Source organism: Platichthys flesus, chromosome 6, assembly GCF_949316205.1.
Source record: "Platichthys flesus chromosome 6, fPlaFle2.1, whole genome shotgun sequence".
NCBI lineage: Eukaryota > Metazoa > Chordata > Actinopteri > Pleuronectiformes > Pleuronectidae > Platichthys > Platichthys flesus.
Genome location: NC_084950.1, coordinates 8,964,938 through 8,985,089, shown reverse-complemented (window position 1 = coordinate 8,985,089; position 20,152 = coordinate 8,964,938). Strand labels below are relative to the sequence as shown.

The following is a 20,152-nucleotide window of genomic DNA, read 5'->3' as shown; positions in this document are numbered from 1 at the left end:
CAGCTGTCGTGATCGACAAAGTGACAACAAGCTCTGCTCATGGTAAAAACTACATTCACCACAATTATTATGGACGACACTTTAACACTTTAAGTCTCAACTGTGCAATATTCATCTGTCTGTGCCATATCAACGGTTCATGTGCAATCCATTCACTGTACATAATCTCAAACTGCATATATATTATTTTTACACTGCATACTACTTTAATAACATTCATACATTTCAATATCTCTCTTTATTTTTTATATTCCTAACACTTATATTCCTTATTGTTGTCTTTTTGACTCTTGCTTCTGTAATACTGCAAATTCAGCCATTGTGGGAATAATAAAGTACATTTTTCTTATCTTATCTTAACTTACATTGAAGAGTAAGTAGTACTAGTAAGTGACTGCTCACCTGTTTATTCAAAGTGTATTAATATTGAGCTATCACATTTCCAAATTGCACCAAATGCACATGTCAAACGTTAAGCCAATAAGATAAACAGTCCTAGAGATATGCACATACAGCCACAGAGATTTCAGGAATTATTTGATGCATTTGCATTTACTCTCTGAGGTAAATCCTATATATAAACATTGATAAAATCATGATGAGCAAGAGATCTTTGATGTTAAATCAGCAATCAGAGAATAGAGCTCTCCGGTTGCTTCACATGAAAGATTCTCAAACACGTCTTACAAGATCATGAAAAAAATATGATGTTATTCTGGGCCAAGTGTGATGTAAAGAAATAATATTGAATATGCATCATCACATAAGAATATTCAGAGAATATAGTGAAATGTATCACATGTTCCCAGGCTGATTTGTGTGATGCTGTGTGCTGCACATGAGAGATGGAATGAATTTCCTTCCTGGAGCTGGGGCCTCTAACCAGTGTGCTGGTGGTGAAAGGCCTAGGGAGCTGAATCAGCTGTTGTTGGACTCATATTCAATGTTCTGTTGTTTTCAAATCTCTTTTAATTTCCCCAAGGACCAGCAAATACGAGTACAAATACAATATTGTAGACTCTGACATAAGTGTGTAAATAACGACAGACCAGCAAATGAACAACAGATGTACAAAAAGCTCCAAGTTTGCTGGCAAAGGTTACGTCCAGCTAATGGTGATTCACAGCTAAGTTTACACTGCACTCTCATTTAAAACTCAGCATATACTGTGTGTAACAGTTTTGGAGTGAAGTACTGTCGACAGTAACTAGCAGTAGTGGTGGGAGCTGAGGCCGAGGCCAAATTACATTGTAGCTACATTCATCTCCGTGAACAAAAGCCACTTTCTTACAAAAAGAAAGTCCCATCTTCAATTTACTGTGAGCCGTCTTAAGTCAATAATGGGCAGATTATGAATGTGGGTAGTTTTAAAAAAAAGGCCTGCCTGAAGAAAAGCGACTTGAATGGAGGAAGACAGCGAACACACGCATGGCTGCTTCTACGTCTCAGAGGAGCAGAGAGCAGTCCGACAGACTAAAGCCTTTTCCACGCGATTGATCTGTATGGTCTGATCTGAGTCATCCAGCCACCACATCCACAGGAGCAACAACAATGCTCTCTCTGGCCTCACTGTTTCCCCTGCATTTCCCCAACAGTGACATGAAGCTGCTGCTGGAGAGGAGAGGGCTGTCTGTTCTCTTTAGAAAACCTTATATCATTTTTGCGCCGTACGTATGCCTCTTTATCCAGGCCAATTCACACATGTGTGAGTATAGAATTTAAATGAGCAGCATCGCTCCTGTCTACCTGATAATGAGAGCATGATAACTTTAACAGCGAGCAGATGTCACCACTGAGCGAAGCGATGCTGATCAAAGATTCTGGGTTGTTGTTTGCGGAGAGGAAAACAGATACAGCAGCTTCACAGCAAACGCACACATTGGATGGCATGGAAACACATAATAAACACATATTAAGCATCGTATGAATGTGTTCATGGGTGAATGTGACTTGTATTGTAAAGTGCTTTGAGTGGTTGATAAGACTGGAAAAGGGCTTTATAAATGCAGTCCAAATGTGACGTGGGAAGCTGTCAATCTCGAAGAAACTTCGCTCATGGCAGTATAAATGTTACACCCATTATTTAGAAAGGAATGTTGTACATGGTTATTTCATAAATTAATATGTCATTAAGTTTAAGTGATTTAACAGTTTCTGGAAAAATGAATGATATGTAGCTTGCTGCTGGCCATTACATGAACATTTTCTTGTTCAGTTAATGCCAATAATTGTGGAGATTATACTTTTATCATATTTAATAAATTAGTACTTTTCTCAATCTTGAGGCCCCCGAGCGAGGCAGATTTTGTCCGTGTTAATAACTGCACACAGATGTTATCAAGCATTCAGGCCTCAGGAGGCCTTCTGGAGCTTGCAGATACATAGAAGCCTCCAGGCAGAGCATGCTTTGAAATGTTTTTGCATATGCGACACACACATGAACATGCACACAAAAAAAAAAACTGATTTTCCCTTCACCACTACTCATACTTCACATACTACAACTACATCCCAGAGGAAAACGCTGAACCTCTTCCAGTTCAAACCCAGCCCTGACTGCAAACCGATTCCTAATGCGCTGTTAGTGGCACCATAAGAATCACTTTTATAGGTCAAAGATTCTTTCGTTATAAAACATAGTTCCATGTACCTCTTGAGTAATGATTACTGCACATCCCTGGCACAGCACCAACCCATTTCTGGAGGACGTTCTTGCAAACAGCTGAAAGGTCTGTGGCTGCAGGCTCCATGTAATGAAGTAGTGCATTTAAATGAGAGACAGCTCTGGGACATGGAGGTGCACTTCACTCAGATCAGTAAACACTGAAGTAAAGTGGAAGCTGGAGGGAGAAGAAAGGGAGGAGAGGACAACCGTACGAGGGGAGAGAGGGAGGGAGGGACAGCTCGGAGGAAAGATGAGACAGAGGCGGTGAGACTGGAAACCAGACCTGCAGGAAACTTGCAAATATCGTAGGTTTTGAGAAAGGAAAGAGATTTATGAGGATAAGAGGTAAAATAGCAAAGAGAGACAGAGGCATATGAGAAGCCTGCAAACCAAAAGATCCAGGTTGATTTTTATGGGATACTGTAGCAAGAGAATGATGCAGGCATACAGTAAAATACCTCAATTGCCCTTAACAAAGACGGATAAAGTGCATTCACTTTGGGAGTCTCCTTTAAATATCCTAATTAAGCACAAATAGCGGCCGCAAGTGAACCACCTCTCGATCTAGAACAGACAGAGAGCGTTATTACATTGCCAAGATAAAATGACCTCGCTCCTCGCTCTGAGTCACTCCGCAGGAAATAAAATGCTGGCAATTTTCTCCATGACAACCTAATGCCAGAGCAGGCAGTAGTATGGTGTGCCAGGTGGTCGCAGGGGCTTTGGAAAAAGACTGTGATGCAGTGAGCAAGAGCAGGGGGTTGCACCAAAACTTTCACATGCCTAACCATCACAAACATGAAGAGTGAGAAAATATTGTGTAAATATTCAACGTACGTCTCTTAACATTCACTAACGTACTCGGTTACTCATTATACATTTTAAACATGAACAATGTCGATGAATTTGGAATTTAGATGTGACTTTTTAGTTTGTTCCATTCCCCATTCACTAACATGGATGCAGCAGCCGCCAGGTCGAGATACTTTGGTTTCACTTTTGAGGAGCTGTCCTGGTGGCTATTTTTATGAACAGTCTATGCAATATTTGGTAATACACCGAAAAGCTTGGTGCGAAGCCATTTTTAATAAAAATACTCTATGTACGGATACACAACCTCAATATTTCATATCCATCTATTTTAAACCCCATGGGAATATTTCAGCACCCAGCATCTAGGTGCAAAAGTAAACAAGCAACCCCACAAAAAAATAACCACTCTTTTTTTATGTGTTCATGCATTGATTTAACAAGGGGCGCTCTGTAGTCGAGCTGTTTTTATAACGATAAGTGATCACAAAAGGCAGGTTCTGACTAAAATTGACCATTCAAGCTCAATAGCCTTTCAAGTACTGTGCTGGTCAAATTCACACGAGTGTGAGCTGATCCACAAAGTGTGTGTCTTTTTTTCTAAATGTGGAACGACACCGTTTCATAAACTTTCAAAAGCAATTTGCCCAAATTTATGGCTGCTGCTGTATGCATGTGATGTATAGTCACAGCCCTACACACAGGGGAATGATCTCAGAGAAGCACAGGGAGGTAAAGAGGGCAAGGAAAAAAGACAAGAAAGAAAAAGAGACAGTGTTTATGAGGGAGCTACGGATCTGATGCTCTCTTGAAATCTCTGTGGTTTCTGGAAACTCATTTCATGCAAGCTTAATGACGCCAGGGAAGAAGTTGTGCTACGAGGGCAGAAGCAAATTAAGACAATGTTCATCAATCAGCCTGTAGGAATATTAATATTCTGAATTAAGAACAATGAGAACAATGACAGTATTACCCAACCAGCTGGAAATGTAAACAGACAATAAAAAATACAAAGGAAATAGAGCTTCATTATTACAAATCAAAGCAATTCAACATGTATAATTGCATCATATGAAGTGATACATTTCATAGGTGTTTCTTGCTGTAATGATAAGTTGAAGCCATTGAAAACATCTTATCTCTATGTCAGCTTAATCAAACCACGCTTCGATTACATGCAATTTCCACTAAACATGCTCTGCCTCCTCCCAGGCCTCTTTAGCCTGTATTCAAAGTTGTGTTGATGTTGTCAGTTTGGTCATTATATTCATTTTGGTGGCATCAATATGAAACATGAAGCGACGGGGTGTCAAACATTTGTTTTAACTGGTTTGCTCATCCGCCGTTAAATTTAAATTTGAATATGAATGCTTTTTTGCAGGGACAATGCAAGACTAACTACTTCTGCATGATATTAAAAAATAGGATAATTAACATTCAGCAGAAAAGCTAAGTGGATAATTATAGGAGGGAACAAAAAAAAATTGTACCTATTAAGTAAAGAACATAAGAAAAGAAGAGGACAGACAAATCATTCTGAAAATTACTTTAGACATTTGTGGGATAAAGCAAAAGAAACTCTGAGCTCGCCCGGTTCTCCTCTTCAAGGTCCTGGGGGAAATAGAGGACAGCAGACAGTGGAGGTGCGGCTGCAGAACAGTGTAGTGTGGGTTTATGAGTTGAGGTGGAGGGATATGAACAGCTTAGCACGCAAATGCACCGGGGAGAAATCAATATGGCAGAGACATGACTTTGAGAGATAGAGAAGTTCTGATGTTCCTTTTAATAAAGTATTACTTTAAAATGAGGACAAAAACCTCAGCTAGTCAAAAAAAAAGACTCACACTAGCACACACACACACAAAGTCCCAATCGCACTCACGGCAAATTAAAGTAGGGTAAGAGCATCGGCGCTGTCTGATATAATCAGCCCATCTGACAGGGCTCTCTGTACAAATCACATTTGAATGTAGAATAATCACACTCTCCTCACCCAGAGAGCCGGCTGCCCTTGTACATTCTTAAAAGCATCACTGTCACTTCATAAGCAATAAGGCATGGGCTCAGTCCTGATAAGTTGTGACCATCTCCCGCAGCCACCAGAGCGGTCGTCAAGAAGAAGGAACGACAAAAGAAAACTGAGTGAGATGTGTGATAATGTATTTAGTTCCTTTACATTTGATGCCAGGGCAGCTCATTTGAATAGAATTGAATAAGGGAAGCCAGGGAGAGAGGGAGAACTGGCCAGTGGGCTGGTGCATCACATAGTTGGCACGGTAACGTCGAGGGTAATGGACAAAGGCCTTGGACCAAATCACATTCCAACTAGCACAGAGCAAATGTTCATTTGTGTCTATTTGGGGCCGTGCTGGTATGAAATTGGAAAACAGGAGGAAGAATATTGGATTTTGAAGGAATATTAGAGAGCAATCATCTGACACAAGCTGACTGCAATCGAATATTTTCTAACTACGTGGAAATGACCTGTTATCTCTGCAGCACAAGAGTCAGAGGAGTGTTCCTGCAGAGGGCGATAGCCGGTGGAGCAGATGCTGGAGAGTTGGGTAAAGTTGTTCATTCTAGATTGCAATATATATCTATTGGGGTTGGCTACGGAAATCTTTCCGATACAGATTTTCTTTGCTCTGGATTAGTTGCCGTGCTTGGAGGCAACACAAACTTTGCTGCACACGCCTTGGTAACATCACATTTAACTCTAGTGGCAACACACTCTCTACATGGCTCTGGCAGTACCCAACATTAGCCTACAGTTGTCTAGCAGCTACCTCAAACTTGAGTTGACACAACAACATATGCCCAAAGCTGAACAGTCTATATTGAGCCTGTGTTTCGCACGCTAAAATCTCGACATTGGCACGTGTGGGAAATGTTTGAAAATAATCCAGTTTAAAGGGAGGAACTGAAATGGTATAAAAATGTTGCATCATGATTTGAGCTGGAGTATTTTGCTGCATTAAGCATTGAAACATGTATTTAGTGTAACATCCCTGTAGTTGGGTGGGGTTTTATTTATAATGTAATTTTTGTATGAAGGTACTGCAACCATTTCTATTTGAATATTTAAGTTACGTATACCTCAAACTGTTAATAGTTACTAAGTCAAATTTCTAGAAAAAAGTGTTGGTTCTAGCACCATTTAGGCACCAGACCAATTTGAAACTAATTGTTTTCGCACCAGTATCGGAGCAGACCAATAAATATCCAACCTACTGGTATCATTTATCATATTAATAAATTACCAATGAACACAAAGAGACCAATTTGGCGATGGTGTCAGACAGACAGAGGGACAGGGAGACAGCCAGAGTGGCACTAGATGTCTACTTCAAAGTGTGGGGTGATTCAGTGTATCAACGCCCACAGAGCCTGCCCATACTCATAAGAACAGTGATTCTGACTCGGCTCACCGAGAACACAACATGACATTTAGCTCTGAACCCTGGACTGCAACTCCCTCGCAAACAAAAGCATTACTGAAAAGAAAAAAAAACACTATTGAACACATTAGAGAGAAACAGATATAACAATGCTCAATGTCAACTTAAATGCCGATGCACACTGGGAAGTCTCAGTGACATTTACACTAAAGCCTTGTTATTGAATATGCGTACACACAAGAAACGACGCATACACAAACACTCTCCTCCTCACATCCACTCAGGAATAATTAAACTGAAACATCACAAGTGTTTCTGCTAATTAAGGGTGTAACATTTGTCCCAGATTACAGATTAAAGGGGGCAGCGTTGAGAGGAAACTACTCACACACCTTCTGAGTGAGGCGGTCCGCAACGATTACATAACACCAGCGTTGTCATAAGTTATTTACCCAGAGGGAAAATGTCCACACTGCAGCATCCTTTGAGGGGGTTGACCAGCAGGTTCCCACACCGGTGACTTGAAGGTGCCCCAAGGGTCTGCAGTCTGCAGGTGGTGGAGTCCGTCTAGAGCTAATGAAGCGACAGGGACAACCTTAACTGCAGATGGGATCATTTGGACCAGTATAGACACAAGACACATGCAGTTGTGAAACAATAAAATGGGTGAAATGTGGAGTATTTGTGTTATAGTGTTTGTTGTGGAATGAAAAAGAGTTTTGTCTCATTACTCAAGTAATGAGAAGTGAACAGGCTGCAGAGGGGGCAGCAGGTTGGTTTCATGGTTAAGTTCATGTATGACGATACGAGACTGTGGATGGTTGTACCACGGTTTCCCAATTATTAGGGAGTAAAATAATTTACTATTTAAGATATTATTTAAAAATATATATATTTGACAATGACAACTCCAGGGTGTTAACAAAACCTAATGACAACGATTTAGTTGTGGCTTGATTTTTTACAGTTTAACCATAAAAGATATTTTAATAAACAAAATAAACAAAAATATTTTTTATGTTAAATGTAAAGATAAATTCACATCTGTTCATGCGTTGTTTATTCTGTAAAATAAAAAAAATCTTAAAGACTGAGGCTCATTTCTTTAATCGGTAAACCTATAAAATCGGTCGGGCTCTTAAAATCATTACACCCCCATCTGCAAACGCTTTTAGACAATAAGGCCCCTCAGAGGCCACACTGTAGCCAACAATAAAACAAGTTACATGACAATCTTTTACACATTGGTCATTAAAATCCCATTACTTAATGTGTACACATCAGCTCTCTGTGTTTTTTCAAATGCCCTGTAGAACACCCCTAAAGATAATGGGAAAAAACCAATGATCCCTCATCGAACCCAAACCCTCACAAAACCCAACACTGCACTGTCGGAGCACAGTGACTGCACACAGCCCGTAGATCATCCCACTCTCACAGCACCCACTCAGGGACTATAGATTCAAATAAAACTTACTTGGATGCCTCTGTGAAACAATGACTGAAGAGGTACTCCCACAAAATCCTATTCCACACCGTGGATAATACTAAATTTCACCCTTCGAGCCATCCAAAAGTCCATTAGCCATCTTCCTCTTTTTCTCTCGCTAGTATCTCCCACACGTCCTCGTGTCTCTCTGCTCATATTTTTCCAGCGGGAATGTGTCAATTATCTCAATTCTTTCCACTCTCTATCCTTCTCTTCTTTTATTATCCACCTTCACCCTCTCCAAATTTGTCGACATATATATCCCCTGTTGGAATATCTTTCTCTTTCACACCAAATGTGCAAAAAGAAACTCCAGTCTAACATTTCTTCAGTTTTAACATTATTAAGGAGTCAGCCACCGTGAGCTCCAATGTCAGGTAACGAGGAACCACATGCAAAAGTGTTGCTTGTTTGGGGTTAAGTGACTGGTGTTGTTTTTGGGACCTTCTACACTCCGGGACCTAAGCAGCTTAAAGGGACGACATTATCAGACGACATTAAGGCTAAAAACATGGTGTTAATGACGCTGTTACGAGTCAAATTTGAATGTCTGGGCTTACGGACACTTGGACGACACCACGGGTGCAGTATGGAGGAATCTTATCAGTCACCAGTTACTTCAATTGTATTGGATTTGGCTGCAACACTGTTGTGTTCACTACAATGACAAGCAGCAATATGGCATCAAAGATACAGCAACACACAGGCATCTTTGGGGACTCTTTCCTGTGCAAACCTCCAGCAATACTCCTCTGAGACAGTCACTAATTACAGAAGGCAAATAGAAAGATACACACACATTCCTGTTAATCAAGTGAGTTAATAGAGTAGAGGCTGGGACTCTCTTGGTGGTTGGGTGAAATTAGGGAAGGAAAGATAAACCGGTGAAAGAAAAAAAAAAGAGGGAGTGTGATCACATTGGGGGAATACGAGAAAAAAAATTGTCGTGGGAAAAGATGTACCTTCTTTGGCTCTATAGCACCGTGTTTGTTCCTGGGTGATTGTCTAGAATGTGTATGTGTGCTCTGTGAGCAGAATATTGAATTTTTTTCCTTACAATTCACCAAGATTGATTCTCTATCTTGAATTTACAGAAGCAAATAAGAGTCCGTTAGGGTCCATTGTATCTCATTCAGTCCACAGTACAAAAGTTTTAGATTGTTGTAGCAACTGCAGCTATCCCGATCAATACTAAATGAACTCCAGATTCAAGCAGGACGTAAGTCCCTACCAAATTGCTCAATGGGAAGTCCTTGGATGCACTCAGCAGAGATCAAAACTTCGCCATGGCCAAACTGTCCCCTTTTACCATCTTCATTTGGATCTGAATTCAATTGCAAATAGAAATAAAAATCTGTCTCTTCAAAATATCTGAGTAACGATAATGAGAATCATCACTTCTCGTTCAGGGTGTCACGCACCTGTGTGACAACATGTTGAGCAACAGTCAGATCCTGCTTGGCGCTCTGCACAAAGCTTTATCCTTGACAAAATAAATAAAAGCAAAGATAACCCTGAATGAATTTTGATAACCTCTCTTTGAGAAAATCCTCTGTATTTGGGATGGGGAGAAGTGGGGGTAGGAATATGCAAAAACCTCCTCATATTTCTAGGGAGTAATCCAGAAGGCTGTGCACTGGCGTGTGTAACGCTCCGGCAGCCCCACAAAGACGCATGCAAATGAAGTTAAGTCTCGAGTGGAGCAGCAGGGGAAGCGGGGACCAAGTTGCTGCACACTGTCAACCGCTGAACACAAACGTGGAAAAGCTTAGTCTCAGACGCTTTTTGATATTCAAGGGACCTTACACACCACTGAAAGAACAATAAGTCACTACCCTCTCCACCCACCATCCACCTCCCCCGTTCTTTAGCTCTTCTGACACTTTTTATCTATTTGTGACACAACAGCTCAGTTAATTAAAATGACTTGGCCAGCCCCCAAAACAGAAGCCAAAGTGCTGGCAATAAAAATCACCTACCTACCTACATAGAAGATTATATAAAGCAACCTTTTCTTCTAGACCCTAAAATAAAAGCCTTATTATTCCCGTCTATTTCTGACACTATTCTGTAAACACAACTGTCTGCCAGAGTGTCAGCAAGGCGTACATGCCCCACTTAGGTGTTCTGAAATGGAGGAGGCCACACTTTTGCAATCAGTCTCAGGAACAGGATGGCCTGGAGGTGTCATGCCAGGCTCTCTGATGCTCGCTTTTGATGTACAACAATTTTCTAACGTTCACGTACAAGCAGGAGCTGTAGTATTTGAAAGGACTTACATTGCCGAGATTGGTGAAACCATGTTCCCTGGCGATGCGGTCGGCCTCCTCTGGCCCGGCAACGATCTGGACAGCCCAAGCGTTGGTGTAGACCTCTGCAGCATCAATCCACGTCAGCTCAGCTGTCAGGAGGACAAGGACTGCCCAGAGGTGCAGCAGGGCCACCCTGGCATCCATGAAAGGGAGAACACTTCACGGGGGGGGGGGGGGGCAGTCTATCCGTTCGTCTGTCACTTCCTCCCAGGCAGGGCGGGGCTGCTCTACCTCACAGCAGAGAAGTTGAACAGTGGCCTAGAGATAAGAAGGACAGAGGTAGCTATAAACAAAAACATGGCCTTCATAACTGGGTCAGTCGTGGACCTGAATCACACCATTAGAAAAAACAACAACCAAAAAACTGCAGCAGAAATAAACAACTCACCCACAGACCTTATCATGAATCATCACTTAACTCACTGCCCACCATCAAACTCAGAGGGCAAAAAAAAGACAATTGTTCATAAAAGCACAAAGGTCAAAACCGACGAGGCCTACAGGGCCAAAAACTGAATTATTTTTCAATATCCCATTGCCCTTTTTCAGACCAGGGCTGGTAATGTATGATAATGATATACAACAGGCGTGTTGCTGCAAAACAGGATGAGCTCCGAGCAAATCTGTACACAGCTTACTGTGGCAACCAGGCTAGCCGTCTGAGGCTGAGTTTTAAACTGATGCAAAATATATACTCAACCAAATACTTTTTACATATTAAAAGGTTCATCATATTTTAATTGAACTGTCAAATAAAATTTGATTTAAAAAATGTAAAAATTAGCATTCTCTGAGCAGACTGGGACAGTCTGCAGGCCTTTGATTTGTGGCTCGAAGGAAACGGAGCCTTTAAGTCACACATAAAAAGGAAAAGCTTCGCGGTAACTTAACCGAAACTGAATAAGAGCGGAGATGACAAAGTGTGGGACTCCACCAGTTATATCAGTTCATCCTGAGTTAGATGAAGAGGGAAGTGATGCGGGCAGCAATAAATGCATGTCCTGTCCCACTGCTGATCCCAGCGACGTGGCATCAGCGAGTCAATCCCCGATACACCACTGACTGATGCGAAAAGAAATGGGAGCGGCTGCAGGTGTTCGATCTAAGCCGCCGTGAATAGAACACATTTAGGTCTGTTGTATTGTTCGAAACATTCATAGGAATATCTTCTTTCCCATATAAACCCTCTTAGCAAGTACAGAAGGGGAAGAGGCTGGCCAAGAATACAGGCTGATAGGAGCTTTTCACAGACATAACGCTATCAGTGTTTGTTTGCTGATGTGCTGCACCAACATGAAAACTTTCATTTCACGAAAAAAATTAATGCAGGAAAGACATGCATCTGAAATATGATATTGTTTATTTATTTATTTTTATATTTATATATTAAAGCCTAAATGACATTTTACCATCATAAAGATGTGACATCTAAGAAATCACAGCCGATTTGTTCACATATATCAGCCGATATATTGGTATCGACAGTGTGTAACTCCCTAATACTGCGAACAGCCTCCAAAAATCCATTTTGTTCGGGCTCTACACAAAGTGCAGTAGAATGGTTGTTATTCACATCACCATGGTAAGATGTTCTTGTAAGTTTTTTTTGTCAGTCAGTCAGTTAGTCAGTGCATATTCTTGAAAACTACAATCTACAGATGATAAAGAGACAACAAGTGAAGGGATGGGCTCCTGCGAGCTGCTACAGCCAAAGTGCCTTGGCAGCAACTCCAACGCTGATGGATGGCAGTGTCTAACATATCTAAACTCTCCCATAGGGGTTCACATAAATAGAGATTTAGTGAACCACCGGCCTATTTCATCTATTAGGCCACAACACATCTCAAAATCAAGCTGCCAGGTCAGTTTCAGTTCAGTATCAGAAAAAGGACATTAATGATCCTCAGAGGATGACTCATGTTCTGCTGACCACCTGCCCTGAATATATTTGCTCAAATGGACAAACAGGCAATGAAAATTACAGAGCCCGCTCCCTCCTTTATTTTGTGCAGTGATATATTTCTGTCCCTTGTGCTCAGGTCTCACGATTGAATAAGCAGATTGTCATAATATTAGCTCGACAGTATTAGACTCCAAAGGAGATAAACCCTTCAAATTCTAAATACCATGTGGTCTTTTCCTCCATGGCCACCCTCAGAACAAATTACATTTTCATCCCCTGTTCCTTCAGGCTCTGAGAAAAGCAAAATCATCAGTGTGGGGGTCCTTTCTGTTTCAACTTGTGGATTGCAATAAAAATTGCTAGCTTTAGGGGGTTCAGTTTAATTAACGGTTTGTGGAAAACAATTGAACTTCTGAAAGGTAAAGCAAACTTGCCACAGAGCGAGTTCCACAGTCTGTGGCTGAGTATGTTTCGACTCTTTACAGGCACTCAGAGGGCAAAGAAACAAATAATGTCCTTCCACAGTGTATTCCAATTAAAAGGTGATTTTTTTTGGCAGTAGTTGGAAATGTGTAAAAGAAGTCTGGTAAAACAGATGGCATCTAGTAACAAGGTAACAAGGGAAAAAAGCCACACAACAGTCCAATCACCCCTGAGAATTTACTATTTTTGTCACAATCTCAGATCACGATTCTGGCAGACAGAACTGTGACCCCCCCCCCCCCCCCCACCTGCAGACTGCAAATGACTTTACTGATGGGTTGACTGTAGGTGTGCACATGAGCATGCTGTTTGTCTCTTTATATTGATATGATACCTCTCCAGTGCCCTGCCCCTCTTGCATTGTCAGCGGCGATCGGCTCCAGCACCTCCGCGACCCTCAAATGATGATTGATGTCGATAATGGATGGGTATTTGAATCATGACATTATCAAAGTTAGGGTGAGCCGTATACTTTATTACACACTGCATCTATTTTATCATCTTAGAACTGCACGTGTCACTTCACCATTTTGGCCCAATCAGGATTGATCAGGCCAGTGCTAAAAGTTAGGTCGAACTTAATCAGCCCTAAATGGATAATAACCGTAAGAATGGACACCCTCATGGGGCCCATTCAGTTCAACCGCGTTGCTTAAACTTGTATACAGGCCTTGTCAAGTTACTTAGGATTTAGTTAAACGCTACTAACTGTACTTTACATAATGACTATTGACAGTGAATAATTTGAAGAGTAACAGGGCAATTGGTTTGCCGAAAAGCTAATGCTGCTCTTGAGTTCTCCCTAAAATCCCTTTCCTTAAAAATACAAAAGAGAGAAACATTATAGAACTATTTACCAACTCAACGACCGTCCTCCCTAACAATTATCCCTTGCTTCCAGGGAGTTAGGCGAATGCAAACTATTCAAAGAGTAGAAGCTCAAGGAATAAATCTGCTCGTTCACAGCCACATTTAGGGAGTGGGTGTGATTTGCGTGCAGCAGGACAGGTGCTGGAGACATGACCAGGGGCTGTCACTCTTCCCGTGGAGCCATTCCTCTGAGCTCATTAGACGCTATGCTGGAGTCACGAAAACAGGAGCAGGGGCTCTGCTGTCACCGAGAAGGCTGAGAGAGAAAGGAATAGATGGGAGGGAGAGCTGGGGGTACTCCTACCCTCAGACGGCACTGCGGAAAAAATAACAAGCGCATAATAACACAACGCCCAAAACACCTTTCCCACATCAGCCTGAAGAGGAGCTAACAAGACACTGTTTACTCTTACAATATACATCAAAGGCCTAAAACTCAGATGAAACTACAGCGTTCAAAACACAGGAGAACTTAAGACGTTCGAAACTAAACTAGAATGAAAATAGAAAATCCGTTGCATAACCTCTTCTGGGATTAAAAAAGCACATTTGCGTGAGTGAGCCAGTGGAAATGTAAGGGTGGATAAGTGACCTGTGCCGTGCTAAAATAACACAGCAGCTTAAAAGAATTAATTTAGTGCTTTCTCTTTTAAGCTACCAAGAGACCTACAGATGTAGTTCAGTATCTCGTAGTGAAAGTGACGGAGATTTTGATCATAGATTTTCATCTTTTCATCAAAAAAAATAAAAAAAAGACTTTCTCTCCCGGGGAAGTGAACCGCGGCAGAGAGCTGCAGCAACAACAGGTCGCTCCCATAAAGACCCTTTGCTTTGACTTTCTGTTCCAGCAAAATGTGTAATGAGCAATCCCCTCCTTGACAGCTGAGGTGCCCTTGAGCAGCGCCCTTCACCCTCAACCACTTCAATAGGCGGCTCGGCGGCCAAAGCACAGACACGGTGTCGTACATAATAACCAAAGAGTGATTCCTGTCGTTTTGAACCCCCCCCTCCCCCTCTCTATTCTAATATACAAAGATGAGGGGAGATGGATCAACACTGCATTCATTACTGTGGATATCGTCATTAAACCCTTGAGCAACAGTATTGACATTGTTAAATATTCTACATGCTTGTTGCTTTGAAGATCAAAAGCTTTGATGTTGTGTTATGAACTAATAACTGATTTTTATCCAGGAAAAGTGTAAGAAGATCATGTGAGTGGGGTTGGATAAACTAATATCAGTACAGTGATATTCATACTGTATTGATATATTGTTGATGCAATTATCAATATTTAGCAGATTTCAAATATAAACTGCGGCCTTTTTTTTTCCTGACATTTTCCAGAGTCCAGACACTTTCCTGAACTTTTATATAACACCCTAATGTTGGCAAAATATCTGAGTGAGCCAATGTGAGAATATAGCCGTAAAAGGTACAGCCGGTAAGTGGAGGTGTTAATGACGTTTCTTTGCCACACACATGTCAGGCTATGGATCCTACTTCAGTTTTTTATATAAATGTATATCTTATATAATAAATCTTCCACAAAAAAAGTACCACTCATTACCTTTATATGACAAGCATCATCAGGAGGTGACATTTCCCCCGGCAACACCAAAATATCAAACAGCACCCCTTAACTACCTGATTAAAATATATGAAGTGAGAGTTCATGAGAAAGATTCCTGAAGGTGATGAGTTCGGCTCTGGAAATCTAATTACTACAGGTTGACATACCAATCACTATGCAGGGAGATAAAAAAAAATACAGATATATATATTTATAAAATATCTATCTATCTTTTTGACGATATCTAGCCTCAGAAAAAAGCATGTTTGTCAAACCTCTTCAAAAACCCACACTTGATTGATCCCTTCCAAAGAGATCGTAAATAAAACAGAAGTTTCTCAGGGTATCATTATTTCCAGTCTCAAATATCCATATTGGTATTGGCTTCAAAAATCCCAGCTCAATCAGTTATGGTTGAGTCGAATGATTAATTATCTGCTTGGCTCACATTCCCACTGGTGATATTGATGCGGTGACATTAACATATCCACCAGGCACAGACAGCACTGACTTCCACACTTTCTGATATTTGATTTTATAAAAATAGTCTGGCTCCAGATCTACTTCATGCAGAGCAACCCCAAAATATCAAATAGCACCACTTAACTACATGATTAAAATATATGGAGTCAGAGTTCATGAGAAAGATTCCTGAAGGTGATGAGTTCTGCTCTGGAAATCAAATTACTACAGGTTGACATACCAATCACTATATCTCCTTGCATTATATGCAAGGAGACAAAAAATATATAAACAGATATATATATAAAATATCTATCTATCTATCTAGCCTCAGAAAAAAAGCATGTTTGTCAAACCTCTTCAAAAACCCACACTTGATTGATCCCTTCCAAGAGATCATAAATAAAACAGAGGTTTCTCAGGGTATCATTATTTCCAGTCTCAAATATCCATATTGGTATTGGCTTCAAAAATCCCAGATCATTCTGTTATGGTTGAGTCAAATGATTAATTATCTGCTTGGCTCACATTCTCACTGGTGATATTGATGCGGTGACATTAACATATCCACCAGGCACAGACAGCACTGACTTCCACACTTTCTGATATTTGATTTTATAAAAATAGTCTCGCTCCAGATCTAATTCATGCAGAGTACAGCAATATCAGAAAAGACGTGGAGTTACAGAACTTGGCTCGAGACAGTCAAGAAAGTTGCTGATTTGATTTTTCCTTTCCCGTCTGGAAAATGTGTATGACCCGGAAAACACTTCACCCACGGCTGCTCCCGAGCAACTGCTTGGCGAACAGCCGCAGAAGCCTGCGGTTACACCAACATGTTCAGCACTGCAAATGTGAGGTATCTGACGAACTCGAGAAAGACGTGATAAACATAAATGGGGATCTTGACGGGGACGAGCAGGTGATTTCCATTAGCAGGGCTGTGACAGAGCACAGGCAGCACTCATGCTCAATTTGAAGCAGCCCGCCAGCCAAATCAACACTCAACATGTATCCTTCACTGTCCTGTCACTAAAAAATACCGAGGCACGGGAGAGAGGAGCCGCATATGTGAAGTACCTCCGACAGCCAAGCATCCTCCCGCTAGAGGGAAAATTGCTCTTAGTTAAAATGTGATTGGAGAAAAGCAGAAGCATCGCGCCAGCATCTTGCACTCAGTCAGGACAGCGGTTCACAGCTGGAAGAGGCGATTATCCGAGGCACGGTGTGAAGTGAGCGGGAACGCCCTGACTGAGTACTTCTAAAGCCTGATCCATCTTAGCTCCTGCCGTCTAAGAGCGGCGGAGATGGTAAGGCCTGGTAAAAAAACGTTGTCGAGGGCACCGGCTCTGTGTCCAGCAGAAATAATCAATTTTGAAAGTAATGAGATCCAACCCCGTTTTTTTTTTACAGCCATTCGAACATTGGTACTGTTCCCTGTGTCCAACCTCCGCTCATCCACAACACTCTCTGCCCTAGTTTGTAGACGAGTTATACAGCTGAAAAGTTCGTCTCCCTGCTCCGGTTCCCTCCACTGCCTTCGTGTTTTAATGCGTCTAGGAAAATGTCTGCACACACCTGAAGAATTATCAGTGCTGGGGGAAAATCAACAGTCTGAAACCATGTTATCTCTCTCTCAGAGAATGGATGTCAACCCCCCCCCCCCCCTCGCCTACGTACACATAACACACAAAACAACCCTTTTAAGATCCTTTATCTCCCAGCTGGCCCGGGCAGGATTTGGGCCAAACAAGGGGGGGAACCAAAGATTAGTTTTATTGGATAATCTCAGACGTGGCGAGGTAGTGTAATCCAATTGTGCAGGGGGGCTCGGAGCCGTGCGGTTTGCCTGGTGACCTTGACTTCATCCCCCGTCGAGATCCCGGTGGGAGATGCACTGGAGGCAACACAATAACAAGAGCAGCCAGAGGACAGGACAGGATGAGTCTGATCACTTTAAGCCGAGTTCCTACGATTTGTTTTTATTTCAAAGCAGAGCTTCCCTTTAAAAACCAGCCACATGCTGTATATCTGATGTGAGGAGGAATGGTGAAGTAGTTTGGTATAAACAAATTCCAGCCCCTGGCTTCTGAGGCATTGAACTAACTGATATTTATTACAGCAATTCCAACCTTACGCAGATAAAAGTAAGTGATGGAGGGGGGGGGGGGGGGCTATTAAAGCTTCAGGGTGAATAAGGAAGAGAAAGAAAATGTTAAAGATAGACCAAAGGGGAAGGAAGAGGGCAAGCGCATAAATCTAAATTAAGAGAGTGGAGTGAGGCGCGATGCAGAATTAACCACAACAAATTGTCAAGACAAAGAAAACAACAACAACAACAAGCATGCCTTTGCCTTACCCCCAAAAAAACTAAGTTCAGAGACGAGGCAGCGCGGATCAAAGCAGCTCAAATATCAAAGCCAAATTGAATTCCACCTTAAATTGCTTTAAGGAAGCCTGACAGGAGGAGGAGGGAGGATGGAAGGGTCCACCTGACTGGGAGGACTGGTGAGGCGCCGTATGCCTTCAAAAAAAAAATCCTCGTGCTTTCAACAAATACTCCCATTGTTCCCACCCACTGTTCCGCTGCTCCCCTCCCCGCTTTGGTTACAACTAAAAACTACAGGAATCAACCGGTTACCTTCGCCTGGTCAGACGCCCACAACGAGCACCGAGCGGCCGCGGTGCCTCCTCATCCTCACCCTCCTCCTTGTCTCGTCTTCTGCCTCCGGGCGGAGACTCCCACCCGCTTCTTCTTCTTCTTCTTCTTCTCCTGCGGCTCGACTTTCAACTTTACATGGATGAAGAAGATGAGCAGCAGCAGCACCGCCTTACGCACACGCCCATCCTCCTCCTCTTCCTCTGAAGTGATGAATACAACTATCCGGTGTTACTGGTCGGCCGCCTCCAACTTGCCGTCACCACCATCAGCACCATGCTGACACTCTTCCGGTGAACTTCCAGCGCCCCTTCTTTCTTCACTTCTTGTGGGTGTGCCTGGGAGGTTCTGCCGGAGTGTGCCGGCTGTCACTCACTCGCACATCTGAAGTTCCAACACACGCGCCGGGAGATCAATGAAAAAGGTGTGAGAACCCATTGACTCCGCGTCAGCTCAGTGTAGCGGCTCACCGCTGGATGGGGGTGAAAACAAACTGCCACAAACCCTTTCTCCAGGAAATACGTCACGTGCAGAGCCGACCGGAGACGCTGCGTGCGCTTGATTTGTAGCCCCGCACGGTCCGAGGCACGGGCGGGGCCCCCTTTTTGAGGTAGCACAGGAGCGTACAATCTCACCTTAAGTCCCATTATTTAATTTTTGTTCGATATTATAGCATGGGAAATAAATTTGAAAATAACGTTGTAAAAAAAGAGTTTACATTTTGTATTGTCACTGTGCAGGCATAACAGAAATTACAAAATTGTCATCAGCCAATCCTGTTATGAAGATTTACAAATGAAATGTCAAAAATAATAGAATAACTTTAAAATCAATCAATCGAATTGTATTTTTTATTCTCAAATCACATTTGTTAGTGTGTAAGATTTAGGTGAAGGAGATCTTGAGTTATGTTTTCACTAGTGTGTTTAGTATAAATTGTACAAATAGTTGTTTTCTTTGCTCTAGAAATGACCCTTTATATTTAAGTACTTTATATTTACAGCAGGAGCAGGTCCTCTCTACGGAGGCCTCCATGTTTTTTACAGTTGTCCAGACTGGACCAACTCAACACCTTTTGAGCTGCAACATGCATCTTCAACACTAGATTCTACAAACTGAACTTAACAAGAGTAAGGAAAGGAACTCCACCCCCCCCAAAAAAGAAGGAAAAACCTCCAAGAGCCACATGTGAGGGTTCCCTCTCGTGTGTAAGTGTGAACATCAACAAAATAAGAGTATTTACATCATTGATTAGAGGAAACAGTTTTTTATATTGTAATGGAGAAGTGTGTCAATGTTTAAAGTGCTTATACATAAGAAAATATCTGATACAGATGAAGGGTAATTGAATTATTGTCAGTGATGATAGAGCGTTTAAGTAGACATATTATATATCAAGAAGTCTTGAATAGATAGATAGACAGACCTGGCAGATAGATAGATAGATATATAGACAAATAAAGAGATAAATAGATGGATATAGGTAATTAGACAGATAGATGACTGGATGGATGAATATAAAGACAGA

The 20,152-nt window shown here is 41.8% G+C and overlaps 1 protein-coding gene across 1 annotated transcript in view; it reads right to left on the bottom strand.

Moving 5' to 3' along the window:
• furinb (furin (paired basic amino acid cleaving enzyme) b) overlaps positions 1–19,134 on the bottom strand; it is an 86,107-nt gene extending 66,973 nt beyond the window's left edge. Inside the window, exons 1-2 of the mRNA XM_062390773.1 lie at positions 18,607–19,134; positions 10,642–10,932 (exon numbers count right to left, since the gene is read on the bottom strand). Of these exons, the coding sequence (XP_062246757.1) occupies positions 10,642–10,818 (177 nt within the window). The 5' untranslated portion in view covers positions 10,819–10,932; positions 18,607–19,134. The remainder of the gene's footprint in view (positions 1–10,641; positions 10,933–18,606) is intronic.
• Positions 19,135–20,152: the final 1,018 nt, after the last annotated feature.